The 27,282-nt window shown below is 33.3% G+C and overlaps 4 protein-coding genes across 6 annotated transcripts; 2 read left to right on the top strand and 2 right to left on the bottom strand.

Moving 5' to 3' along the window:
- Window positions 1–45: 45 nt before the first annotated feature.
- Window positions 46–7,195, bottom strand: LOC106181909 (profilin-4). 2 transcript variants are annotated; one of them, XM_087011155.1, is made up of 5 exons: window positions 7,072–7,195; window positions 1,768–1,896; window positions 1,413–1,547; window positions 899–1,004; window positions 46–639 (listed from the first exon to the last, which is right to left on the bottom strand). In XM_087011155.1, exons 2-5 carry the CDS (start codon window positions 1,882–1,884, stop codon window positions 611–613), a joined length of 387 nt encoding a protein of 128 aa, XP_086867281.1. In that variant the 5' UTR covers window positions 1,885–1,896; window positions 7,072–7,195; the 3' UTR covers window positions 46–610. The 2 variants fall into 2 exon arrangements, with proteins under 2 accessions (XP_086867281.1, XP_086867274.1); XM_087011148.1 differs by lacking the exon at window positions 7,072–7,195 and adding an exon at window positions 2,976–3,272.
- A 159-nt stretch (window positions 7,196–7,354) lies between these two features.
- On the top strand, window positions 7,355–13,279 carry LOC106181908 (protein FAM228B). 2 transcript variants are annotated; one of them, XM_013566446.2, is made up of 7 exons: window positions 7,355–7,595; window positions 8,047–8,208; window positions 10,043–10,120; window positions 10,603–10,800; window positions 10,976–11,056; window positions 11,298–11,539; window positions 12,234–13,279. In XM_013566446.2, the coding sequence occupies exons 1-7, from the start codon at window positions 7,488–7,490 to the stop codon at window positions 12,445–12,447; spliced, it is 1,083 nt and encodes a 360-aa protein (XP_013421900.2). In that variant the 5' UTR covers window positions 7,355–7,487; the 3' UTR covers window positions 12,448–13,279. The 2 variants fall into 2 exon arrangements, with proteins under 2 accessions (XP_013421900.2, XP_013421901.2); XM_013566447.2 differs by lacking the exons at window positions 7,355–7,595; window positions 8,047–8,208 and adding an exon at window positions 9,705–9,933.
- A 95-nt stretch (window positions 13,280–13,374) lies between these two features.
- LOC147764918 (uncharacterized) lies at window positions 13,375–18,626 on the bottom strand. The gene is made up of 4 exons (XM_087011137.1): window positions 18,351–18,626; window positions 17,717–17,926; window positions 17,050–17,274; window positions 13,375–16,132 (listed from the first exon to the last, which is right to left on the bottom strand). The coding sequence occupies exons 2-4, from the start codon at window positions 17,922–17,924 to the stop codon at window positions 16,047–16,049; spliced, it is 519 nt and encodes a 172-aa protein (XP_086867263.1). The 5' UTR covers window positions 17,925–17,926; window positions 18,351–18,626; the 3' UTR covers window positions 13,375–16,046.
- Window positions 18,627–19,336: 710 nt separating this feature from the next.
- On the top strand, window positions 19,337–25,195 carry LOC106181912 (putative inactive peptidyl-prolyl cis-trans isomerase-like 6). Its single transcript, XM_087000670.1, has 8 exons — window positions 19,337–19,510; window positions 20,205–20,300; window positions 20,537–20,725; window positions 20,935–20,997; window positions 21,151–21,301; window positions 21,645–21,704; window positions 21,939–22,074; window positions 22,322–25,195. The coding sequence occupies exons 1-8, from the start codon at window positions 19,430–19,432 to the stop codon at window positions 22,437–22,439; spliced, it is 894 nt and encodes a 297-aa protein (XP_086856796.1). The 5' UTR covers window positions 19,337–19,429; the 3' UTR covers window positions 22,440–25,195.
- The last annotated feature ends 2,087 nt before the right edge of the window (window positions 25,196–27,282 follow it).

Here is a 27,282-nt window from a genome sequence, read left to right as displayed (position 1 = left end):
CAAAACTTAAATTTTATATGAAATAAAAATTGTGGCACACAGTCATTTTATAATAAAGGCACAGAATCCCTTTATTAGATTTTCAAAAAGTTGTAAACAAGGACGGACTACTAGCCCTGTTACGAGGTACACATATAACAAGTTTATTGTTCAGTGTAGAACTTAATAAGAAAATTGATAAAAAAAAAAGGACAAATGGACCAATGCAACTCCTTAAAAGTTAAAATCTTTGGTAAATATTGTAAATGCTTGGTTGTAATGATCAAATTGTTTCAAAGCATCACATAATATCTTTTCATATCACAGAACTTTGTGGTCCTTTCATTTTCTGTAATTAACATTTAAAACCAGACTATTTACATGATGTATGAGACACTATAATGTACAAGACAACAAGACTTGTGAAACTTTGCCATGCAACCAAATATTTCTTTCTTCTTCTCTCAAAATAATTTATATTAGACGTCATTTCCCCACGTCTTAAATAAATTCACATGATAGATTCCATTGTTATCTTTCCTGACACTGACAGCTGTAAGTGTTGTAATCCTCACTGACTTTGTGCTCCATTCCACTGTGCTTGCTGGCTACATATGTGCTTGGATTATGCTTACTTTCCCTTGTCTTTGAAATAATCCGCTGTAAACAAAAATTAATATCTTCAAATGATAATACATGACATACCTGAACTGTCCCTCTATGAATACAGAGATATTTTCAGGGATATTATCTTCACTATACAATATATTAGCACATAAACATGAATATGGAACTTTTCAATTCTTATTCATCATTATAGAAAAATCCTGCAATGTATGTGTGTTTAAATTTTTTTCTAACTACTGTCTTAATATAAAAGGTACTCAGGAGAACCTTGGGTGCATGCTGTGGATCTTACCTAGTTTTTCTGTGGCTTCCACACATACGCTGGGGTACATGTTGTCTGTATATGTTGCCACAAGTAGCAGGGTTGTTGTCTTCACCAGGACAAGACCTTTCCTAGCCTACAAGATGGAAAGAAAGTTACAAATTTATGCTGTCATGCTCAGGATATTTTCTGCAGAGTTCGGTTTCCAGTAAAGTTGGGTCCACATTTCACTGTTGATCTTTCTCTAGCTGAATATGATAAGCCAAACATAGGCAGCAAATCTAATCACCGTGTTGTCTGACACACTGTTAGTCACAATTATTGTAATCAGATGGTGAGCTAAAATGGGACATATCAAGTTATGTCAGCCCAACTTGACCGGGAACACAGCTCATGAACAAAACAATCACCAATTAATACAAATATGTCAGATTGGTTTGCATATACATGCATGCTCATTATTTAACAGTGTTTAATATTAATTGTTTAACATTGGACAGTAAATGCAATTCATTTGCTTATTATATATGACTTAAGTTCTTACACTTTTGGCATATATTGAGTTCTTGTCTGCCCTCACACATTTATACTGCTTGTCTTCAAAGTATAAGCCTTCTTCTCTAGTCTGCGGAGGGTTCTTAAAGGCATCCAGTAGCATCTGAATCTGGTCTGTGTATAACTACATTGAATGGAAGAAAATATGTCCATACATAAGATGTTTCAAGGCTATGTGTTAATCTGTGTATGACACCTAATCATTCACTTCATCTTAATAGTAACTGATACCATTTGTTGATTGGGTTGTAATTTTCCCTAATGAAGGGGTTTTTAAAAATATTTTTTGAATTCCTTTTTTTTTTGCAATACTTCAAAAGTGAAATAAAAGGGATTCAACCTACCGTGAAGCCTACTGAGCATGCACTAACAGAGCAGTCCTTGCGCCGTACTATTGCACACTGAGCTACATGTGCAGTAGAAATTAGAGCATCATGGAGTAGATTCTGTAGCTGGTTCATCTTCAGAGCATCCTGAAACAGGAAATGTACTGAATAGTTTTTTTATTAATAAAATATATAATAAATAATAAAACCAAAGACACTTTCAATTTTAATCTCAATTGGTGGCTTGCAACCTGTTATAAATTCTTGAAAAGAAGAAAAGGTTTCTATGCATATACAGAACATAAACCATAATTTAGGCAACTATTATGGCTCATTCTTTCATCTGTAATAAGAAAAAATGATCTGCTATAAAGGCAATAACTGGTTCTCACAGAGTATTTGCTACAATACAATTGTAAATATTATAAGGTATTCTGCTCCACATACATCACATCACAACAAGAACTAATACCATAAAATATAGACTTTCCTCTTCAGCTTCATCCAGCATTTTAGCATCCTGACCTCCTGGCATAAAGGGCGGTGCCTCAAAATGTTCTGCCATTATGATAACTAATGACTGAAGTAATAACACCTGTTTGCCCACTTATTTAACTTTAAAATATTTAAAACATAAATGCAACTCCTACAATGCAGGATAATGCAACTACTGCTGAAGTAAGGCAGCTGAAGGTTTAACACAGATTACCAGGCCTATACTTCTGTGTAAAATTAGCTGGTTTGTCCTATTTTAATCTAAGCAGTGCCACTTGTGTTGACAGTTGACAAGGAGACACATGCTGCTCAGTATCAGGGACAAAAACAGGAATAATGCAACATTCTTAACCTCTCTCAGCGGGGTGATAAAAATGTAGCATTCCACTGTAATTTACTCCACCGTGAGATTGAGTGAAATTTAATGAGATAAACAGAATGAACCTAGCAACTAAAACCCATACATACAGACAGCTGACTAGTTTCCTATTTCAAAACTACTGATAAACTGAGTTTTTGTATTTGACTCAGCAAATGATCACAGTTTTATCAGCAAGATAAATACCAGGGTATTAAACAAGCTTTTCTGGATTTAGTGAGCATGGAAGATGAAATTTTGGTAAAACACAGCTATATTAAATGATGATTATTTTTTTTCAATATAACAGTAATTATACTATAATCATTGTGTGCTCTACTGAAAATGAAGCTTGTTACTTTGTCATACTCACTGGAACACCTCGCACTTGCAGCAAGGGATCACGGTCCATGCTTAGCTGTGCCATCTTGCAAAAAACAGTTTATAGTTTCATGCAACAAGACAGATTACTAAATTCCATCCTAGATAAGATATGTTGCTGGTTTAAGTTCCACAACTCAAATATGCCCTTTACACATTAACTTGCGCTTTTCTCCAAAATAATATCTGTCCCTGTTCATAGTAACTCCTCTGGTGGCTCTTATCAAATGGCCAATCTCCGCAAATCAAGACTAGCTGCTAAAATCTCAGTCCAGCACCACTTCAAGAATATCACATTCTGACCACAGCGCTTATTAATGATTTCTTTACACAGGCTACAGTTTCAATATTGGCATTTGTTTGATAGACTTGAAAAGACCACAACAGATTGATAAATGCATAATACCCTATTATAAACACAAACTACAAAGATCAATTCCATGGCCTTAGCAACAAGACACTGAATTTCTCCTCTGGGATCACAGCAGCAATTGACCCTGATTTAATAGCATAATAGATTATGCAGATGTTATGGCTGTGTACTCTGAATACAAACAAGAGGTTAACTTGTTCAACCTTTGTTTGAATGTTTATAAATTTACAAAATATTGTGATAAAATATTTTCAGAAAGGGCTCATTATTCTAGGGTTTCCATTGAAGAAAAGAATATGTCAGCTATAAAATTCTTATTTACATGTATATAGTGGCCACATTCTGTTTTGTGCTAGACAACTGGACCAAGCTCTGGGTCACATATGGGAGAGGCTGTACAAATAAAAAACCTTATGCAATATAAAAAGGTACTGGAGACCCAAAATCAGGTGTGAAATTGGAGATGAATAGTAACCAACTACTGGTCATCAAGGTCCTCTTTGGTCCCAAGACTGGTGGCACCATACCACTAAACTGGCCCAGGGACTACAGCAGAGACTGCAGCAGGCAAGGTCCAGCCAAGACCTCCTCTAGATATATAGTCAACAATTTCATACACAGATATTGCAGTCTATTCGATTCACAACTACTAGTATCCACACCAGCTATCACCAGTCATATAGGTGAGTACCAATAAGAATATGTAACTTTTTTCATCAAGATTTATCATAAAAAAAGTATAAATATAACACAAAATATTAATGATTTTTATCTCATGAAAAGATGCAAAACTATATTGCATGGCTTGAGTTTTAAAGCTAGAATGAAGAATTAAATAAAACGCATAATTTTTACCACTGATTTTCTTTCTTTCTTTTTTTTTTTTTTTTTGAAGCAATTACGTTTAACTCAACACCTTAATTCCATATTAATAATAATTATAATAATCAACTATATTTGAAAAGGCATATCTGCTCTGTTCTTTAACAGACAAAGGTTACTCAGATAAGCTATTAATCAAGTTACATCCTCAAAATACATACTTTTCAGTACTTGAGACAATCACTTTTGAAGTGCTGAAACACTTGAATATTAAAATATTGAAATATGGTTGACAATACCATTATAATCAAGTAACTATTTACAATATTACTTTTAGTCAGAATTTTTCATAGAATGCCCAATTCTAAAACCACTATAGTTTTAACAGAAAAAAAAAAAAGATTTTAAAAAAAATGTTCCGACCTTGTGTAATACATCACATTGTATATAACTATACTTTTAATTTCACAGAGAGTAACCCATCAATTTCAGTGAATCAAAAAATCAAAGATAATATTTGATGTACTCTTTCCCAAGCTTCAGAATTGGTGCATGCCAGCTTCTTCAGTTAATGGGAATCATCTAGAAATAGCTCAAAATCTTAACAAAAGCAAGTGTCATTTTACAGAATTTGGAGGAGAGTGGGGTCAGAAATAATGACATACTAGCAAGTGTGGTGTGGTAACCAATAGGAGCTGACAGAATTTATCCACAGATTTTGCTGGTTGTTTTCTCTTAAATTCTGTAGAAAGGGTCTTTTGCACAATAGTTTAAATACATACAATTCCCCCACTTTTGATCTTTTCTAGTCACATAATGACAACAGCCTCATTTTAGGCTATTTTGGATGCTTTCCATTTTCAGACCACCCTTATGTTGCATGCTTATAGAATTCATAATGTTCTCATTAGCTATCAATCAGAAGATACATGTATGTTATTAAGGTGTGCCATTTTTCAAAGTTTTCTCCTTTGTTATTGCTTCCATGGACCCTTAGCAAGTGGGTCAGGCCACTCGAAAATTAAAACTTGGGAGGTTTTATCATACCGATGTATAATGAATAAAATAAAAGGTTGCTTGGTTAAAATGCAATTTGTCTTTATGAAACATGGCCGCCCTCTACATGTGATTGGTGGAACCAAACTGCTATGGAGAGTGCAAACGTTTTGCCCCTTAGACTACTGTATGTATAAAAACTAATTTATGAAAGTTTTCAGTTATCTAGAAGAGCAGTAGAGACAGTTATTGAAATTTTGTATATGCTACGATATAAAACTGCCTACACAAAGATCTCATGCTCTCTTTTACCTAGCAAAAATGCTTTGTGCTTTGCAATTCTTTTTCCTTGCATTCTTGGCATCCATCACTATCAATGAAAGCAAAGGTGACCAGAAACAAAGCAGACATATCAGTATGATATCTCTTAGGAGATTATTACAAAAAAAAAACTTTTTAGAAAAAGACCAGGGAATAACTTTAAATGTAGAAATAGATTCATTAACCATTGGTAAGTATGGGAAATTTGCTGTTTGCCTCAGGAAAATTATTTTTTGGCCAAAATGAACAGTTGTTATCCCTTTAACCATTGCAATGCTTGGTAATGACTTTGACTATTAATATACACTGAAAAAAGCTAAACTTCAAAGCTAAACAACAGGGCTATCTTCTAATGATGCTATTCTCACTTGAACAATCTGCTATCCTGTAAGAAACTTGTTAGTAACCAAGTATAATTCTAATGAAAGCAATAAAATAACATATAGAGAATTCATTTTAACCAAGTCTGACTGAAATCTTAAAAAAAAAAAACTTGTCCAGCCACCTATCCACCCACCCATCCACCCACCCACCCTCAGCCTCACACACACACACACACACATGCACATGTGCCAGAGTAGGTCACCAATAGATGGCCTCTAGATGGTCAAGCACACACACACAATCATGGTAAACAAGGAGAATCTTGCTTGCTAACACCATCCATGGGCAAAATTACGTTATTATGTCCAAGCACCATCTAATCACAAAATTTAACATATCACAGTCATGGGAAAATTGATCAAATAAATGCATAAATGTTCAGTATTCTGCCAGCTGATGTCTGTGTGAAGTACCTAGCTGGAAGACAGTAATATTCAGGGGCGGATCCAGATATATTTTCTGACAGTCCTCCATATTATACTGTATTTGTAGATCCATCCTCCATTTCTGACCATCTTCCAACAGAAAAAATTAGATACCTGTCAATGTAAACTTGAAAATTTGACCATCTTCCGGAAGACCCAGAAGACGGCCTTAATCCGCACCTGATATTGTACTGGTGCAAAAATGTAAAAGCAAATGAGAACCTGCAGAGAATCGAAGTTGCTGGGACATCTTGTCTTAAAAAGATTTTCTCCATATGCTGACATCAAAATTTTATTATTTACATTTTGTATAATAATATTACATCAATTCAATTATTTGCAAAGTTCATACTGGGAAGTTCATAAATGGATAAAAACTATTGAAATTTATAAAAAATAATAATGGAATTTTTTAATACATTGCTCTCAGTTCCAGACAGACATTGATTATTCTACAGTTTATATCACCCGTAGGGGTTATGCGTAAACTTGAAAAACTTTTTGAATGATTGAATTTTTCACACGCTTCATTTTATTTCATTTTATCAGTTCAAAGGCTGTATTATTTTCTATAAATTAATACTACTATCATATGATGTTGATGTTTTGCAAAATCACCTTGGTAAAAACAAAGAGGTTTATTGTGAATACATTATATGATGCACTGATTATAAGCTGTGAAATGTGGTTCTCCTCACTCCACAATATGTCCCAAAAATATATTCAGACAATGATAACACTTCTTCGCCCAAAAAGCATTATTATACCTGATTAAATTTTGGATCCACTGAACCTTCCCGTTTCCAGCACCTGTGACCCGGAAGTAATACCAATGTAGTTTATAACTAGGCACGGGCTGCTTCGCGGAATAGGGCAAATTAAAAAAAAAAAAAAACGCGTTCGAAACGAAATTATATAATTAAATGACAGAAAACATAATAGATGGAAAAAATTAAAACCCACAATTCGACTTTATTTTAAACGAAGGAAGTATAGATTTATTCCTTGAACGATTATTTGCTTTACAGTGTTGACCTAGCAACGACCCGTGGCCTCGTTTGTTTCAAGATGGCTACCGATAAACAGAGGAGTGTTTGCATGCGGTATCATTAGTGATATTGTGTATAGTAATTAATAGTCATTTTATAGGTTTTACACAGTTAAGAAGATTAGTTGAAGAAAAATGACGTCGATGCTGTGTGTGAAAGAGCCCGGTGGCTCCATCGAAGTTCACCATAATGATGTAGTTGAAGAATTGATGATTGATGCAAATGACCACATCAAAACAATGGTTAGTTTGATATTTTCAGGATAGTTAAAACATAGTTTACCAGTTTTAATGCATACATTATACAGAGTTATTCTATCATTAATTTGTTATACATTTATTGTAATTGTTTTGTTTTTCTCTGTTTAATAATGGATATTGAAAGACAGATCTGTCCTTAATATTTTCATAAAAGTAACGTTATACATGTACTAGTACTAGTATTGTATGATAATGTATATTTTAATAAATGAAAATTACCGCATTAAAATTTGGTTGGCATAGACCACAAAATTTTATACATGCAATTTTTCAGTGTTATAATCATTTGTGATATTTATCATGGGATTTTACAGTGGTTAATATAATTTCATTTTGACTTTATATCTGTGCAAAACCAGTTTATGACGTGATGTTTCCTGTTTTTGTCCATTATTTATTTCCATTTTATTTGATGGTGTGTATTTCATTGCAGCTCACAAGCAAGGCTCATCTTCAAAAGAAATTAGATAGCAGAAGACCCAAATCAACACCCAATCCAACATACAGAGGAAAGGGAGTGGATTCAGATAGTTTAATTGGTCACACGCTCAAACTGCAAGACTGGCTGAGTGAAAAGTCTGTAAAAGAAATTCAGGTTAGTCAATTTTTCTTCATAACTTTTGTGTATTATCAAAATGCTTTTTTTCCTGACATGTTTATTGCAGTTTGCAAATGGTAAAATACACTGATTTCCCATCTCATAAAAATTTTTCAGTGTTATTATTATTTTTTTTTTAAATGTATAAATCTACATGTAAATATGGTGAAAACGTTGTTGTGTACACTTATACTTTCTGGCCTTGTCACTGAACCCATTGGCTACCCATAAAGGTTACTTTCTAAAGCTGCATGTTTGACTTTGTGCTTAAAACCACTTATAGAAAACATTACCACTCCACTCATGACCACTTTAGTTATAGCCATTATCTTACTTTAAACCAAGTTAGCAACTCTAACTAATCTTGACAGAGATATTTCAAGTAGACTTTTTTACATATAAAGTAAGATAGAACTTCCATTGACTCTCTGCATAAGGTGAAAATTACTAGGGCTATTCTTATTTGTAAGAGGGCAATAATTTTATAATTCTCTCTCCCTCTCTCTTTTATCTCTCTCCCCCTCATAAGTGACATGAAATCAGTGGCATGAAATCAGAATATGAATAATTGTAAGTCTTTTTCACTTGATGCACAAATATTGTAACATACAATGGACAAACACCTATAGAACATGCCATCATGACCAAATGTGTAATAAAAAAGATAAGTAAATGTAGAAGTATACGCTGAATACGGTACAACAAATAACTAAATAAGCTTGACATTATGTTCCAAATTATGAACCAAACTATAAGAAATAAAAATGACATATACCTGGTGTCAACTCCCTGACAGTTTTGTCCCTCTTCATTGTTCAATCTTTTTTATACTTGATGAAAGGCGATGATGTGCTTTTGTCCTGTAAAAAGTGTGAAGCAGTGGGAATAAGCCCACTGCATAATGCTTGAAAGAGTAAATAGGAATAAATTGGAAATACACTTCTAAGGAAAGAGTAGAAAATACTGTCTTCAGTTTACCATCCGTATACATTATAGCTGATTAAATAACATCTGTTTCTCAGTACTATTTCCTTAGCAATGGCATGTGAATATAATGCTTCAGCTAGAAACAATCCATTGATAGAATTGTACAGTTTCTGGCAACAGTGCTTGAGTTGTTGAAAAGCCACTCATTCAAATTAATGTTTGCTTACTCTTATCAAGAAGTGATCAATACCCATTTGAAAGATATCCTGGCTTTTAGTAAAAGCACCAGCACTGATTTCAGATTGAGAATGATTAGATATACACATGGTCAGTTTTCAAATCGGGGAGAACAGAAAAGAAAAAGGAACTAAAACTTTGTGAAATAAATTAGTAAATTTAAGAGTTTTTTTTAGGGGGGATAATTATAAAAAGGACAAGAAGTTATTTGTAATCACACATTTTTACTTTTTTTACTACCAAAAAATTCTAACTTTATACAGCAACATCTTTTAAAAAGAATTCTCCCCACAATATTTTGTGACATCAGACTAGTACACATATCCTTAGCAACAAGCCAGGGATGAAGAGATACTGTGAATGCTCATTTGCAATCTAGGTTGCAGATTGAATGGAACAGTGGAGCAACGCATAGTTCTGCATCTCATAATACCTCAGAAAATGTTTAATTCGACTTTAAACATGGAAACAATCTTGGAGCAAAAGGCAGAAGAGAGGAGTCAAAAGCAGAAAAAATCAAAGAAGACAAAACGCTATGACACATTTGTGAAATATTTGGTACTTTTCAGTTGCACATTCTGAAGTGGTGTTTTTACACTGTGGAATAAGTTAAGTTTTTACTGTATAGTCGTATAATTTGTATAATTTTTTACAATTCTATTTTCAGGAAAGAGCAGATATAGAAGCTAGAGACACAAAGAAAATGTATAATTCAGTATTAGATGTAGAAGACAACTTTGTAAAAGTAAGTAAAATTGTTTCACTTCAGATATATTTCTTCCTTACGAACTAATCAACCAATCTATTAGTGATTTGTATACATGTAGATCCATTACTAAATTAATGTGCTCTGAATAAAATATTTTCAACTGATATATCAGTAAATGAAAAGTTCTGTCCGCCTGTTTAAAATGAAAGATGCTCTATAATTTTGTCAATAGTTACTGTTGATTTAATTGAACACCAAGGTAATGTACACAGTGCCCTAATGTGAATCAATACATCACAGTGCATCAGTTGTAGTCATTCTAAACACTGCTTCAGAGTTTAATTTACTACATTTGTTATTTGTCATTAAAATCAATTCGTGATAAACAGAATGTTAGTCTATCCTAGTGATTCCAAAATCACTACTGTTGTATGGGTACAAATAATGCAGAAGGCGTAAGTTTCCATACAGACATGAAGAGCACTTAAACCCATTCATAATTGCAAATATTTTTCTAGGACATAGATGCATTTTTGGCAGCTAAAGAAGTTCATGATCTCCGCAAAAAGGAAATTTTACACAAAAAATGGAATGACCAGGTCCATGAGCCAATAAGAAAGGAAGTTATAAAGGAGATGGGTGGACCAGCTTATAAGCAACTTGATCGCAGAAAGAGACAGATTTACAAAGAATATTTAGAATTTACAAACCAGAAGGTAATTTTGACATGTTTGATTTTTTAATATTTCTTCCAATACGAAAACCAACAATTTTGTATAATTAAGCTTTTATGTTTCTTGTAATTTTTTAAAAACTTAATTTTTTTAAAACTTATCAGTGCTGGCTATGTATGGAAATGATTTATACAATACCATTATTTTTCTTTTTCAGGGTCATGTCTTCCTTGATACGGTAGATCCTGCTGAGTATTGTCCACTTGGTTTACATGTTAACAGACCTCTGGGCACAAGAGTAAGTGTTCTCTGAGATTTACTTACTGAACCGTTGCCATAAAAATCATTCAGGAACTTTTGGATATTTAAAATTAATCAAAAAAATATGCTCAAATTATTTTTTCAGTTATGAATATAAATACATGTAATTTTTTTATTGCTTTGCTGTTCTTCTGTATTAAAGTCATGTAAATAAACTGTCATTTTTCTTGATAAAAATTCAATATTACACTTTAAACCAAGTTTATTGTCTTCTTCAGGGTATTCATGCAGAGACAAAACCACTGAGAGATCCCCTTCTCTCTCAAGCCAAGGAACGGGCAGAAGAGGACAGAACGATACTCAGATGTACCACAGGCATCACATACACAGATAAAGATATAGAAAAGATAAAACTCCCACCCTTGCCTCTGGTTCCATTAGGGCGCCATGGAACTGAATGTAAAACATGGCTTGCCATGCCAATGCACGACATTGAAAGTCCAGTTAGAAAGGCCAGCAGGTAAGAATACTATGTATTTCAATTGCACATCATATGTCCAGTATATAGAAAGTCTCATTTTATTACAACATTTACTTGTTACTTTTACAGTATAATGTATTATGACAAAAAGTACATGAAAAAGACTTAATCTGTAGTTGGTATTATTGTCCAAAATATTTAAGATTATGTAATATTTCCTACATAATCAATCCAAGAAAACAATATTATTTTCTATTCTTTTGAATCTCTGAAGCCTTCTGAGACTATTAGTGTGCTTGTTGGCTGCAAGGTAAAAAATATTAATTACCAGTGCACTAAATCTTATCCAACGTATGGCACTGTGCACCAAATCCTATCCAACATATTTCAAATCATCACATTCCTTCCAATAGATACTGTAACATTTTTCTTTCCCTCTTATGCCTCATTTTCATGCACTTAAGACTTGTTTTTGCTATGAGAATATATTGCAATCATAATGTTTTCCTGAAGAATTACTGTATCAGTATTTTACAACAGTTAAAACAAAATTTGATATGTATTTAGACAGCAACAGCATTGTTCTTTTATTTATATTTGTAAAGACTATTAACAATTTGTAACTTTTGAAGATGTAGAGAGAGGGAAGTAAATGTGAAAATGTTGATTTCAACAAGTATTAGTGAATTCTCTCTTCACCAGATGATAAACAGTTTGTTACATTTCCTTGCAGAGGTCGGATGAGAGGTGATTACAACCACAGTCAGTTCAACTTTGCTCAGTGGGCCAAAATGCCCTTCCACCCAGCTATTGTTGAAGAGCTACAGAGTCAGCGGAAACGTCTTTACACTGTTCACCCACCATATACTCTGGAACAAACAGATATACTTGTGGAGTCCCCGGCAAGGCTCACTTTGCCTCCAAACAAACTTGCCTGTTCTGTGTAGTCCATTTTTAACACTGAAGCACAAAACCCACAGCAAAAAAAAATCTCTAAGTCTCTGCTGGAATGTGTTATTACTTTGAACTTATTTTCATGTGTTCAGCTACAGCAAAAATGTGACAATTTCATTCTCTGCAATTTTTCATTAGTCTTTACATGTCATTTATCATTCTCTGAATACTGTGATACAGAAGTCATGTTAAAAAGAGCTTTTTATGGATATTTTTACATGGTGATCTAAGTCTATGTGCAACCATACTTGGTATCTATATATTTTGTATTTATTGGTCATTCTTTTTGAGAACCGCAGCAGAGCTGTTGTTATTTCTTGTCCAGCTGAAAGACCTTAAAAAGGCCAATGATTAATTTAGGTAGACCAAGTGTTCTAGGGTTTGGGATGTCCAAACCAGCAAATGATCACAGTAATAACTGATGCTTCTATGTGGTTTTAAGGTCGTTAAATTTTTTATACTTATGTCAGAGTTTCATCATAACAAAGCCTTCCATTTACATCTAGTGCCATCTTGCTAATGCAAGAAAAAAATAATGATCGACATCAGCAGAAATGTTGTACATGAAACTTTTCTTATTCCAAATTATTTCGATTCCATTGTTTAACACTTACATGCTGTTCTGTTGTTAATTTGTTAGAAAACTTAACAAGGAAAATATGGATTAAATTTTAATTGGCACTAGATTTTGTCTGGCTTACCACCATGTGTATGCTCATAAAGGGTGCCTTTCAAACGATTATTGCTCATATCGTTTCAGGTGGAACATATATGTAATGTACCCAGTTTGAATTTTGATAAAACTTTTTGTATATATGTAAAATCTGCTATCACTGTTGTTAGTATTTATTGGACCATCTATTAATCAATAACCTTGGTAAAGGGTGCAAACAAAACCCAGCAATAAAGCAAACACAATCTTGGTGGCACAACATTTAAGCGCTATTTATTTGCCTTAATACAACTACATTTTAAAAAGTTACAAAGTAATGCGTTCAAGAAAAACTGATCGTAAGGCTAATCTTCCTGATTCTTGAATTGTTCTAAAGATGATATATTTAAAGCATTATAATGCGGATCAGTTATTTATTTCTTCAGGAGGGGGAGGGCAGACATTCACAACAACCATGAACAACATAAACACTGCAAATATGTTTGATACTGATACAGCAATATTATACAATATTAGTGTAATGTAACTATGACAATACTGGAAAATATCGAATAATTTTACACAATAATTATGACATAATATAAGTCTACCCATGGACATTACAAGCAAAGTAAAAAATTCAGAAAAGCTAACTATGAACCAATTTACAGTATATAAAAGTAACACAGTAACGTTTGGGCATAGCTTGAGTTCTGTTACATAGCCACTGACACAAAAATGCTTCTCTAAAAATGTGAACCCTAAACAAGTACAGATCAGCTATACTAACTTTTAAGTGTCAGAGGCTACAAAACAGAAAGATCAAATTATGTCCAAACATAATAAGCTCTGCCAATGCCTTTACTTAGTATGATTTCATTTTGTTCGCATGCATATCTGCCTGTTCATCTTTCTGCCCTATAATCCAATACAACAATACGTTTTAAAGTCACAAAAGTATTTTGAACTCATAAATGGGCTTGAAAATGGATCAAAGGGATAACATTTCAAAAGGGATCAGGAATCTATGTGATGACATTTATAATCTGACACCTGGACGCATGCGAGAAAGAAAATGTGAGTCGCCGTTGCTTTGAAAAATGTGTTTTGCACTACTACTAGCCATGTATCGTGTCTGCTATCCTTGCATCGTGACAACTAATCTGATGAACTCCACAGTTTAGAGATACTACTGCGCATGCGTCCAGGTGTCAGAATCTCCTCCGAGCACAGCCGAGAATTAATTACAGCTTTGGAAACGACTCGCTCATGCTGCTACTTAATTACGCCGAGGGGTATTCAGGGCACAGACTGTGATCACTAGATACCGCCGATGGATTTTTGCAATTTTTATTTTTCATGTGAACGATGCCTAGATCATCACTGCTCCCAATAACTAAATTAATGGCTGTCTGCATAAAAAAATCCAGACAGCAGGTACTCATTTTTTGGTCATAAACTACTTTTTTCAGTCATATCAATTAAAGAGAAAAGGATGAACAGTCATGCAACATACAAATTTTCAACATATTCCAACTAGGTTTCTTTTGCAAATTTCTCCGATTAATAAACTTTCAAAACTGAATTTGCCTGAAAATGCTCATCTGAAGACTTAGTCTTTATGAGCACCTTCAACTGTTCAATGACATAATACAATCATTACATGTAAGAAAATGAAGCTTATTTTAACACTAGGAATACACTGAAATAAGGCAGCAAAGCTATCATATGTACAGATATAAAACAAAAAATAATGTAATGACAGTGCACAAAATTATATTACATAATGGTAAACAGCATTATCACCAGCACTCTTTAATGTATGTACTACTGTTCAAGCAGATATTCAGAAAATTGCACTAGCACTGGGCTTAAGTCCGTTGGTAGTTTGAAGTCACATCTTTAAAATACCAGTGTGAAAAGTGAAATATGCATTGAATAACTTCAAAAACTGTCCAATAAAGCTGTTATTCAAACATGAGTTGATTTATGAAAACTACTAGACCAGGCTATCAGTTCCTGTCTGCCAGTGGCCCACTATAGCTACCTATGATTTTAAACCAGAATTTAAGCTTGGTTCTTACATACTGCACTACATTCTATACATTTCAGTGCAGTTTACAATGGATAGCTGGTCATTTTTGGCCTGTCTCGGGATTGACACTCTCCCCTCCCTGGGGAGGCCACAGCCAAGCTGTCATATGAGGCTCTCAAAACTAACAAGCGCACAATACATCATGCAAGTTAGTTTTTGTTACCTCCCTAAACACACATTATTTAGAATAATTTATTAACATTATACATGTACAATACCCCTGTCAAATATGATGCAATAAATATTACATAATGCTACTCTGCATAATCACCATCACTTTTTAATCATGTGCCTCTGTTTATATGAGGGTATTCAGAAAAAATGTACCTAGAACGGGGCCTAAGGCATGGAGGAGTTCAGTCACATCTTGAAAATGCCAGTGTAAAAAGTGCAAAATTCTCAAAAAATAAAATTCCTTAACATAAAAAATGGTCCAATATATCTGCTGTACGAACCTGACCTGTAATACAGTGCCATTAATCACCCCAATAAGACTGAGGATGATAAATCACAAGGTTTCAATTTATTGTGTAATAACAGTGAAAATTGGGACAAAGCTATGGCTGACACAAGTGATGGCTGACACAAGTACAGACAATGTGTCAGTACATAAAAAGTATTAGCCCTCCAGATTTTGATTAAAATTTTTTAACATAAATATTCCAAATCATAACCAATATAAATAATCTAGCATGTGTAATAAAATGTTTTTAATGGCACAATATAATTTACTCACATGAACTGATTCTAAGCTCATGCTATTATACATAAAAAGGTTATTCCCTTTCATGTCCTTACAGAAGCACAATTCTCTAGAGACCATTAAGTTGGGTTCAGTTTCTTGCTTAGACACTTGCCTCCACTTCATCTGATGTGCTATTGGTGATTAATCTTCCAGAAACATTTTGGTCAACCTGTTCCCCCTTTTTACCTACAAGTATAGAAAGCCGGTATGAGAGTTCATTGATGAAAAACATAGCTAAACACATCATGTTGGAAATGTTACCAAAACAAAAACTGGCCACGCATTCTGATTATTAGCAAAAGAGACATCAAATGCAGAGTTATAAAAGAGATTTAGTGATGACAGTGCACATAATAATTTTACACACTGCTTAACCTTGAGGTAAATAAGGCAGACATTTAATTCATTGATTGCATTAACGATGAGTGCTCAAAATAGGGTTTTTGACAATTCTGATGCAATATCACATGATATTCAATTGCAAAATCACCCCCAATTTTTAATTAAGTAAAACTCTTAATGTGGAAATCAGAAAATATAACTGATAAAGGGATTAAGGCCCATGAGAATTCAAAATCACAGCATGAGATTGCCTTAGTGTGAAAAATAAAAACTTGGTCAAAGTAAAAAAAAATTCACAAGCAAAGACTGCATAAGTTCCATAACTTCAATAAGAATAGTCCAATAAAGCTGGTTTTCAATCCTGGCCTGTATTTGAGTGCTATAAATCACTCTAGTAAGAGTGAGGTTAAAAAGGTACAATGTTATCCATTCATTGCATTAACAGTGAAAAGTGCATAGTGAAAACAACAACAGGTCTAGGTGATGGTTAAATGTACAGAAACACAAGTATTTTTGTGAAATAAGTAAGCTTCTCGTACTGCATGAATAAGTGTTATTGTTATAGACAAAAACACTTACTCATGCAGTAAAAGAAGCTTGCCCATTTCATGAATGACTTTCTGTGACAATCATATATCTTTTCCATAAAATGAAAATCATACCATGGGTCAAAATCACCGAGGGGGTGTAATGCAGAATAGAAAAAAAATTAATGAAAAAGGAAACATCTTTATATTATGCTACAATGTACATGTACTAACCTTTGGTGAAAAGATATTTTCCTTTCCTGGCAAAATATCGTACAATCAGCAAGGTTATAGCAACAGTTATAAAACAAGTGACAACCACTGCAATGGAGACTGTGACCCACAGAGACAAAGTCGAAGGATGAACTGGCATTTTGACTCTCATTTCCCCCTGGCAGAGGTTGTCATGGTCACCGTCGAGCTTGGGCTTTTGTCCATTTTGCTTATTCTTGCGATATTCTGTAAAAAAAAAAAAAAACATTATACATAAAATAGCAACAAAAATATAATCTATTATCATCCAATATAAATGACACTAAAAACTGTAACCAAAAAGAAATGCCAGGCAAATTTTGCACCTTATCCACTTCATGCTTTGCTACAGGACTGATACTTTACAGTTTTAAGTAACATTGCCATGAAAGGAGGCACATTTACTGTCCTTTTTGTTCTTCTTATACAAGTTTCTTCTGATAAAACTTAAAAAACTAAAATTAAGTTTAAGTTTTATAAAGCATTAACTTGATCCTCTATAACTTGACCAGATAAATAATAAATTACATATTTGACATGCATATGGTATACTTGCTGCTACAGTATTGGAAAATATTAAATGTAACTTAATTAGTTATATTAATTTTACAGCACTAGATAAGTATTCAAAAAGTACACTTTTCATTACCTGCACAATTGTCACTTTCACATAGTTTTGCTGATACCAGACCCTCAGCACCCCAACTACACAAGTCAGCACAGTCCATACATGTTCCAGTACCACTTTCATAAGCCTGGCCCTGAGGACACCTCGTGTCCAATTGATCATTACCTTGTGTCACACTTGGCAAAAGGCAACACAGGATTATTGCACACACTTGGTGGATTCCAGCCATATCTGTAATATTCAAATATCAAGTGTAAGTGTGAACTTGTTGTAGGGATACTGAAGTGAAACTGGAAGACTGAGAGGGCATGACATATATACATGAACTGTATAGTATAATATACCCAGTAGAAGAGGGAGAAATAAAGATCTAAGAAAACTTCAAACTTTTGTTGTTATATATTCCCTCTCCTAGCCTCAGTGGCAAGCAATTTCTGACAGAACCTGTGTAGGGAGTATCATACAGATCCCTACAGCCGATAAAATTCTACTTTTTTAAAAAAGTATTTACACCCAAAATAACCAATATAAGCTTTCCAGTCCGACTGGAAAGAAAATGGCGTTTTTGGACAGATCTATTAGTAGATATCAAATGCCCTTCTGCTCTTAAAACACTGGCAGGTTGACATATACTTCACTAGCTTTGTCTACTTACTTCGTCTCCAGCCTATCAGGTAAATTTCAGTGACTGGTCAAGACAAACTGGACCTACTTCAGTCTTTGCAATTTATGCTGACCAAAGCCATTCACCACTAAGTAAGTGTGTGACTAAACAATGAATTGGGAAAATTTTCACTGCGCAGTATATTGCCCGAAATATCCCGGGGTTTTTTTCGGTAATAACAGAAATACCAAGTTTGATCATTGTGATTCACGCTCATCGTCCACACACGTAGTGCCTCGATATGAAACCAGACAATTTTTATGTTGTGTTTTTAATCTCCAAATACTAAAAAAATCAATTAAGCTAATAAATAGGCCGGAAACAAGAACTTATTAAACCGTATATTTTATATTAATTATTATTAAAGATCATAATAATATACGAGTCGCATTTCGATTTACTCTATGCTATGAGCTTTATTTAAAAAAATAGCAATTTTTACGAGATTATAAATTGTATCGTATTGTTTGGTTCTGCGACCAGACGAAGTTAAAAATGCGAAGGGAATCCCCCTTACAATGAAGGCAAAATAAATGTTAATCTAAGGAAAGTCCGATGGATTTGCTTTTTAATACATAGGGGCCTACAATCAACAGAATATTTCTAATATAATTTCTCAAAACAACATCAGATAGCAAATTAAATCAAATCAACCAGACGGTAAACACCGGCAGGCTTTGGCTGCGTTTACATGAAAAATCTATTTTCTAAAAATCTATTTGCGGTATCTTGTGATCACGGTCTGTGCCCTGAATACCCCACGGGCAGCACGAGCCAGTTACTTCCAAAGCTGTAATTAATTCTCGGCGCTGCCAGTAATTACGCCGCGGAGTATTCAGGACACAGACCGTGATCACAAGATACCGCAAATAGATTTTTAGATTTTTAGAAAATAGATTTTTCATGTGAACGCAGCCTTTGTCAATTTCACCATTCATTTATTTCAGAGTACTTTTTACGCATGCGCAGTAGTTTGAGACCTATTGAACCAATCAAAAGTGGAGAGCATTCGAGTGCGGTCCTTATCGATCGTCGCCAGTCAGTTTCTATGATAAACAATATTTTACCAAATGCCAAGCATGCCTGTAAAATTGTCTGTATGTGGACTGTTAAATGACTTAACATTCCATGTTTCAAAATGCTGTGCAGAGGTAAGATTTAAGCAGATTAAATTAATGAATTAATGAATAAAAACATTTTTCTCTGTTGAACTTGCACTGAGTGAAAAATGTTGAATGATAATATGTAATGTTTTATCAGTTATAGGTTATGTGTCATTATATATTATACCGACGTGTAAAGGAAAAGTTTGAAGCATACAGTTTTAAGCTGCTGTATGTGAACCTTCTGACATACAGGTAGTAATGAAGGCAAACTTAATTAGCAGTACTTCAATCGATCGATCATTCGGTCTTCCTCTGCTCCATTCTTAGTTGCTGGCAAAAACATATTGTATGGGTCAGAGTAAGGATGGACATTGAGGCAAGATTCTCCCGTGTTTTCGATACATTACCCTCGTTTACCAATGTTATTTTCATGTGTTAGATTCAACTTTATATAAGACTTTATAAAGATATTTAAAAAAAACTATCCAAATGTATTATTTTTTAAATACTAGTTGTACTAGTGGTCCTTACTACATGTAAAATGAACCACTTTTCACGATATCGTTGTATGACTTCATGTATCACTTTCTGAAATTTAAGTGGATTTGAGTTTATATAAACTGGATATCAACCACAAATTAACATTATATGAATAAATAGTTAATAAATCAAATAATAAAAACAACCATTATAACTATACAGTAGTAACTGTATGGTGATATTTATATTATATTTTCAGGACTTATATAAGAAGGACCCCAGGACATTTAATGAACCAGAAATTGTGGGCATGTTAGAATTTGACTGGGATATGTTTATTGATGAAAAAAGAAAGGTATAAGCCAATAAAAATTATAATTATAAACGGCTATACAAATTGAATGGTTATATTTAAAGTGAATATATTTTTATTCATGTCTATTTTACAGTACTTAACAATACATATTACAGTGTTTGAAGGATGACAAAGATTATTTTCCACTATATTTACTCTCCCCATACAAAATGGTTAATTATAATATTCTAATATATTTTTTCATTTAATCTCAATATCATATACTTATTTTCAAGGAACTGGGAGGTGAAACCTGGGTATTCAGTGACAAAGCTATAGCATTTGCCAACAATGAACTTATTGGAGGACCCATAGACTTCATTGAGTGGGCTCGGGTTCACTACAACTATGAGGACTTCAGGGCCGAAGCTCTCTATGAAGCAATCACAGAGCAAGCATACAAGGGACACCTCAATGCTAGAAATGTAAATAAATGAGAAATTAATTAAAAAAAAAAAAAAGCAAAGCCATTACAAAGTCAAAGTAATTGGTATTCTGGCACCAAACCATATAACTACGGTACTCTGTAGATGCCACTAGTAACTTGTGCAATGTAACTTACATGAGAACTTTTAATTAAGCTGAATGAAAACAAGTACTTTCAGCAGGTTTTTACACTTTTGTTTTATTTTAGCGCAAGTATGTGTACATGGATATTACTATTGATGAAGAGCCTGCAGGAAGATTGCTTATAGAGGTAATTATGGTGATTTGCTTGCTTATTAATACCATGAAAGTACAAAGTATAGACCACCCATTCCTTTATAAATAGCATATATAGTATTACATTCTTCTAGTAACAATTTGTTATTCAAGAAAACACTAAATACATTGTCATATTGTTATTTAGCTGTTCACAGATATCGTGCCCAAGACGTGTGAGAACTTCAGAGCACTTTGTACAGGAGAGAAAGGAACATCAGAAAAATCAGAACAGAAACTTCATTATGAATCCATTTTGTTTCACAGGATAGTGAGAAATGGGTGGATTCAGGGTGGAGGTGAGTTTTCTTATTTCTTCGGAACCATCGTTTTTTTTTTTTTTTTTTTTTTTTTTTTTTTTTTTTTTTTTTTTTTTTTTTTTTTTGCTATTAAAATACAAGATGGCATTTTTAAATATTTATGAATATAGTAACTGCTTTGATGTTGGTCCTGGGGGAAGGGGGGGGGGGAAGGTAGAGGTACATGTAGTACTGGTCCATGTAGCAAATCAAAGCCTGTGCTTTATCGGTTTGTACAGGTAAGATTTTAATATATTTTAATTAGAATAACTTAAATTAACAATGAATTTGAAATGCATTGGCTTGTTTACAGTAACTTAATGGTGCATTTTCCATTTTACAGATATCTGGAAACCTTGCTCAGGTGATGGTGGAGAATCAATATATGGAGACGTATTTGAAGGTACATAATCGTAGTTGTTCATTCATAAAGATCGCCATTATTACATAGACTTTGCTTGCAAGAATTAACAAAACGATGTACTATTTAGAGGAAAATATTACAATTTTTTGTTTATAAAGTGAAGTACAGTGTTGTACATACCAGTAGAGTTACTTTATTTTAATCACAATTGTTGCATTAATACATATCTCACCTTTGTGAAGTGGTAATTTTTGAATTTCTGTATATAACCAGATGAGAACTTTGCTGTATCCCATTCCAAGCGTGGCATGGTAGGAATGGCAAACAAGGGTCGACACACAAATGGCTCACAGTTCTACATCACATTACAACCAGCAAAATGGATGGATACCAAATATGTGGCCTTTGGGTGAGTTGGATAATTATCAGATAAGAGAGAAAAATGTAAGAATAACTGGAAACTTTGAAGCCTTTCAACTTTCAAGCATTTGATTGAATCTTTCTGAGTAATGAACTCTTAATTTTTCATATTTTGTCAATTGGATTGGCAGATCAGTTTTTTTTTTTTTTTGCTGTAAGTCTATTCCTATTATTTTTCATATTTTGAAGTACTATATTATATAACACTGAACACTGACTGTTGTATTTGTTTTTAGTCAAGTCATAGAAGGCACAGAGACACTTAAAAAGATGGAGGCAGAAGAAACCATGAATGAGAGACCAATGAAGGAAATCAAGATCGCACACTGTAATGAAGTCACATTTGAGTTTTAGATACTGTTCTTGGATGGACATCCTTCAAACTCTGTGATACTGACAATAAATAGACCAGCTGTTCAAGTTGACATGTTTATGAAAAAATATTGACTGTAATTCCTGTGTTCTTGTTCAAAGATAGGCTTACATTCAACTGTGAAAATGTTAGCGTAATTCTCACATAGTTCAATTTTTTTATACGAGTGGACAATATTGTCTGGACCTTTTATTAATTTTTATGTACAGACACAGATGTGTCTGTACATATAGCCATCATCTGCGTCTGTCGTCGCCGTCGCCGTCGCCGTCGCCGTCGCCGTCGTCGCCGTGCACTTTTACCGATAACACGATAAGTGGAAAACTGTTTTTTCTTTTGGCTTGAAACTTACAGAACTGATGAATATTCGTAATACGGAGGTCAAGTTCGAAAATCAGCATGATCGGGTCACTTATAGGGAATTTATGCTGTTTTTTCACTTTTTTCAGCATATATGCAGCACCGATAACATGATAAGTGGAAAACCATTTTACCTTTTGGCTTGAAACTTACAGAACTGATGAATATTCATAATACGCAGGTCAAGTTCGAAAATCAGCATGATCGGGTCACTTATAGGGAATTTATGCTGTTTTTTCAGCATATATGCAGCACCGATAACACGATAAGTGGAAAACCATTTTACCTTTTGGCTGGAAACTTACAGAACTGATGAATATTCATAATACGCAGGTCAAGTTTGAAAATCAGCGTGATTGGGTCATTTTTAGGGAATTTATGCTGTTTTTTCACTTTTTTCAGCATATATGCTGCACTGATAACACGATAAGTGAAAAACCATTTTACCTTTTGGCTTGAAAGTTACAGAACTGATGAATATTCGTAATACACAGGTCAAGTTCGAAAATCAGCATTTTTCGGGATTTTATGCTGTTTTTTCACTTTTTTCAGCATATATGCAGCACCGATAACACCATAAGTGAAAAACCAATTTACCTTTTGGCTTGAAACTTGCAGAACTGATAAATATTCATAATACGCAAGTCAAGTTCGAAAATCAGCATGATCGGGCCATTTTTAGGGAAGTTATGCTGTTTTTTCACTTCTTTCAACATATATGCAACGCTAATAACACAATATAAGAAAAACAGATAGGCCAATTGTCATTATACTCACAGGAGTAGTCAAACTAACTAAAACGCAGGTTGAGTTCGAAAATCAGCATAATCGATTATTGTTAGGGAATTTATGCTGTTTTTTTCACTTTATTCAGCATATATGCAGCACTGATAACACAATAAGTGGAAAACTGTTTTTTCATTTGGCTTGAAACTTACAGAACTAATGAATATTCATAATACGCAGGTCAAGTTTGAAAATCAGCAAGATCGGGCAATTTTTATGGAAGTTATCCTTTTTTTTTTTTTTTTTTTTTTTTTCAATTTTTTCAGCACTTTTATAACACCGATAACATGATAAGTGTAAAAATGTTTTTCCTTTTGGATTGAAATTTACAGAACTGGTGAATATTTATAATACGCAGGTCAAAACCAATCAGCCTTTTGTCTTGCAACTCACAGGAGTGATCAATCTGACCAGTATACAGATCAAGTTTGAAAATAAGCTTGATCAGTTAAGTTTTGATGAAGTTATTAGCCTTTTTGTATATAAGTGGTTTTTCTTCAGATTTAATTCTTAAGCATGTTAACAGTCTCATTACGGAACTAATTGGATATGTAAAAGTGTTGTTTTAACATTTTCTGCTTCTTAACAATATTGTTAGTTGATTATATAAAAATGACAGTAAACCTATTATCGTGCATTGTGTAATAAAGTATCAAAAATGGAAAGGAACTCATCATTGCAGTTCGTCAGATTCAATCATTCACTATGTTCAGAATCTCCAAATGGAGCTAATTGGACATTATAAATTGTTCTATTGATACTATTCCTATGTCAACAATTTTCCTAGTTGATCATTTAAAAATGACAGTTAATTGATTATGGTTTTATGTAAAAAAGGTGTTGAAAATGGAAAGAAAATCATTTCAGTACAGTTATCTCTTGTTAACATTTTGGCATTTTGAAAGTGTGACCCTAACTTCCATGTCCTTGGAGACCTTTCCATATCACATTTTCTGAATATCCATGATACTTTTATTTTTTTATTTAAAAAATGATGGTCATTATGTTTTTAAGTATTATGTTATATTGCATGAAAGTTAAAGAAAACCCTATTTTGGACACTGCTGCCAGGATAGCGATTAAGGGAAAACCATGTTACTTATGATAATCAACCTTACTGAAAAGACTGAAGTGCAGCTTGTGTTGGAAAACCATCGTAATTGTTTTCTGTTTTGAAAGCAATGCAGTACAGTGCTATTTGGTGCAATAAATGTATATGGATAGTAGGCAGTTAATTCAGGGTTATAAAATAATTTGCTTAATTGATTTTCAAGTTATTTAAGGGTTATAAAATAATTTGCTTAATTAATTTTCAAGTGGGCATTAAATGAGATTACATAAACACACATTGAGATTTCATTGTAAAGTCCCATCGGTTTAGCTTTCTTAACTGTGTCACATAATTAGGAATCGATGATTATTATGCAGGTAAATGTTATTTAATATGGAAAATAAGTTTACAAAAAAAAAATTTGTGTAACGCTTACATTAATGCTAAAGATGAATAACAGTGCCTTATTATTCTCAAACTCAATAGGGTTATTCATATCATGTTAGTAATTGTACAGCTAGATTAAAAGTTTGAATAGCAGCTTTGTTGGTATTTTTTGTTATGTTTTATTTTACATTTTCTTTTAATTTTTTATGCTGTTTTTTCACTTTTTTCAACATGTATGCAACATTTATAACACAATATAAGAAAAACAGCTTAGCCAATTGTCATTATACTCACAGAAGTGGTCAATCTTACAAAAATTCAGGATGAGTTCGAAAATCAGCGTTATCGGGCCATTATTTTAGAAGTTGTACTGTTTTTTCAAATTTCCTCAGATTCAATTCTTAGGCATGTTAACAGTCTCATTATTGAACTAATAAGATAGGTAAAAGTGTTTGTTTGATATTTCCTGCATCTTTACAACATTGTTAGTTGATTATGTAAAAATGATGGTAAACTTGTTATCATGTATTGTGTAATCAAGTGTCCAAAACGGAAATAAACTCATATCATTGCAGTTTGTCAGATTCAATCATCCACATCTGCCATGATGACCATGATGGGAAAACCGTGTTACTTATGATTGTCAAACTTTCAAAAAAGAAACACAGGACTAAAATGCAGCCCGAGTTGGAAAAGCAGTCTAATGGGCTTCTTTTTCTGGAAGTTATACATTTTAGTGAAATATTCATTATCTTTTTGGCATATTCATTGTGGGACTCGGAGCTCCCATGGACATGAAGCCGGATGGTAATCAAATTTTTTACATGTTCATGCTATTTATAGTCAATAATCAAAAGTTGGTGATAATTATTCTATAATTTATTATGTAATGTTACATCAAAATTGACAATAATCTTTTTGCACTGCTACTGCAAATATTATGAAAAGAAAACTGTGTTATTTATTATTATATTTAACTTGAGAGTATGATTTTTAGGATTGGCATGCAGTTCAAATTAGAAAGCCAGGTCAATTGGGTTATCATTTATTATTGAATTTAATGCAATTTTGTGTGAAATTTCATTTTTCTCATTCTGGCACTTTCTAAGTATAAACTTGAACTCTGATGGGCCTGAAGCCTTATGCTTTTACTTTCGTCTGTGTTACCTGTTGTGCAAAATTAAAATTTGATGTTGACTGTGCAGTTAAACATAATGTATTATTGCATCAGAAGTGGTAGTCTCCTATTTTGTGCATTATTGTTTTGTGCTCTTCTTAAGTTGTGACTTATGGGCCTGAAAGACCTTTGAGAGGGTCAGTCTATAAATTTCCCTTGGGTATCACTTCGCTAATTTCAGTTATAAAGTAATTTGCCTAATTGATAGGCTACATAATGCACACTTGTGATTTGAGATTACACAAAGCACACTTGTTGATATTTCCCTGTAAACTCCCATAGGTTAAGCTCTCTGCTAGATTAATAATAAGGAAGCAGTGATAATTATGCAGATTGCAAATATGTTTTTATATATATATATATATATATATATATATATATATATATATATATATATATATATATATATCAAACTGAAAGATTTAAAGTTTGAATAGCAGCTTCATTGGAATTATATTTACCTCTGCCAAGGAGGTTATATTTTCACCCCTGTTTGTCATCAACATAACTCAAAAAGTTATGGACCGGTTTTGCTGAAATTTTCAGGAACAGTCAGAAGTGGGCCAAAGAGGACAAAAATCAATAATAATCAACAATTGCTACCTTGGCAGAGGTCTGCACTCTCGGAGTGCTTTTCTAGTTTTGTTATGTTTTCCTTTATAATTTTTTTCTCAAACACTTGCATTTGTGACTTTTAACTCTCATCTGCCTGAGACTCTGACATTTCTGTATTTCCACATAAGCAGTTGTATTGTTTTTTTATGTCTTTAAACATTATGTTACTTATGTAATAATATTTTATGCACTGTCATCATTTTTCAAATATTTAGACTTTCATCATGTGAATTTGAACTCTCATGGTCCTGAAACTGTAATCTTATTGAAAGGGTAGATTGAGACCATCTTCTGGGACTTCCGGAAGACAGTCAGGTTATTAAGTTTATATTGCCTGGTATCTATTTTTTCTTTTGTTGGAAGACCATCAAAATGGAGGATGGATCAAAATAGATACTTTGGAATACTGTCAGAGAATATCTCTAGGTCCGCTCATGTTATTGACCAT

Source organism: Lingula anatina, chromosome 1 (assembly GCF_051362555.1).
Source record: "Lingula anatina isolate TDL-2025a chromosome 1, LinAna3.0, whole genome shotgun sequence".
Classification (NCBI taxonomy): Eukaryota; Metazoa; Brachiopoda; class Lingulata; order Lingulida; family Lingulidae; genus Lingula; species Lingula anatina.
The sequence above is the reverse complement of the archived record's forward strand: the minus strand, read 5'-3'. Positions and strand labels throughout refer to the sequence as shown.

What these genes read in the sequence shown, in the direction of transcription:
- LOC106181912 (XM_087000670.1), top strand. Translation starts at nt 19,430, where the DNA reads ATGCCAAGCATGCCTGTAAAATTGTCTGTATGTGGACTGTTAAATGAC. An exon ending in TTATTGATGAAAAAAGAAAG is followed by an intron (nt 20,301 to 20,536) that starts GTATAAGCCAAT and finishes CTTATTTTCAAG; the next exon opens with GAACTGGGAGGTGAAACCTG. An exon ending in ATATGGAGACGTATTTGAAG is followed by an intron (nt 21,705 to 21,938) that starts GTACATAATCGT and finishes GTATATAACCAG; the next exon opens with ATGAGAACTTTGCTGTATCC.
- LOC106181908 (XM_013566446.2), top strand. Translation starts at nt 7,488, where the DNA reads ATGACGTCGATGCTGTGTGTGAAAGAGCCCGGTGGCTCCATCGAAGTT. An exon ending in TAGAATTTACAAACCAGAAG is followed by an intron (nt 10,801 to 10,975) that starts GTAATTTTGACA and finishes TTTCTTTTTCAG; the next exon opens with GGTCATGTCTTCCTTGATAC. An exon ending in CCAGTTAGAAAGGCCAGCAG is followed by an intron (nt 11,540 to 12,233) that starts GTAAGAATACTA and finishes ATTTCCTTGCAG; the next exon opens with AGGTCGGATGAGAGGTGATT.
- LOC106181909 (XM_087011148.1), bottom strand. Translation starts at nt 3,029, where the DNA reads ATGGCACAGCTAAGCATGGACCGTGATCCCTTGCTGCAAGTGCGAGGT. An exon ending in ACTCAATATATGCCAAAAGT is followed by an intron (nt 1,005 to 1,412) that starts GTAAGAACTTAA and finishes TCCATCTTGTAG; the next exon opens with GCTAGGAAAGGTCTTGTCCT. An exon ending in GGAAGCCACAGAAAAACTAG is followed by an intron (nt 640 to 898) that starts GTAAGATCCACA and finishes TTTTGTTTACAG; the next exon opens with CGGATTATTTCAAAGACAAG.
- LOC147764918 (XM_087011137.1), bottom strand. Translation starts at nt 17,924, where the DNA reads ATGGCTGGAATCCACCAAGTGTGTGCAATAATCCTGTGTTGCCTTTTG. An exon ending in TGAAAGTGACAATTGTGCAG is followed by an intron (nt 17,275 to 17,716) that starts GTAATGAAAAGT and finishes TTTTTTTTACAG; the next exon opens with AATATCGCAAGAATAAGCAA. An exon ending in AAAATATCTTTTCACCAAAG is followed by an intron (nt 16,133 to 17,049) that starts GTTAGTACATGT and finishes CTATACTTGTAG; the next exon opens with GTAAAAAGGGGGAACAGGTT.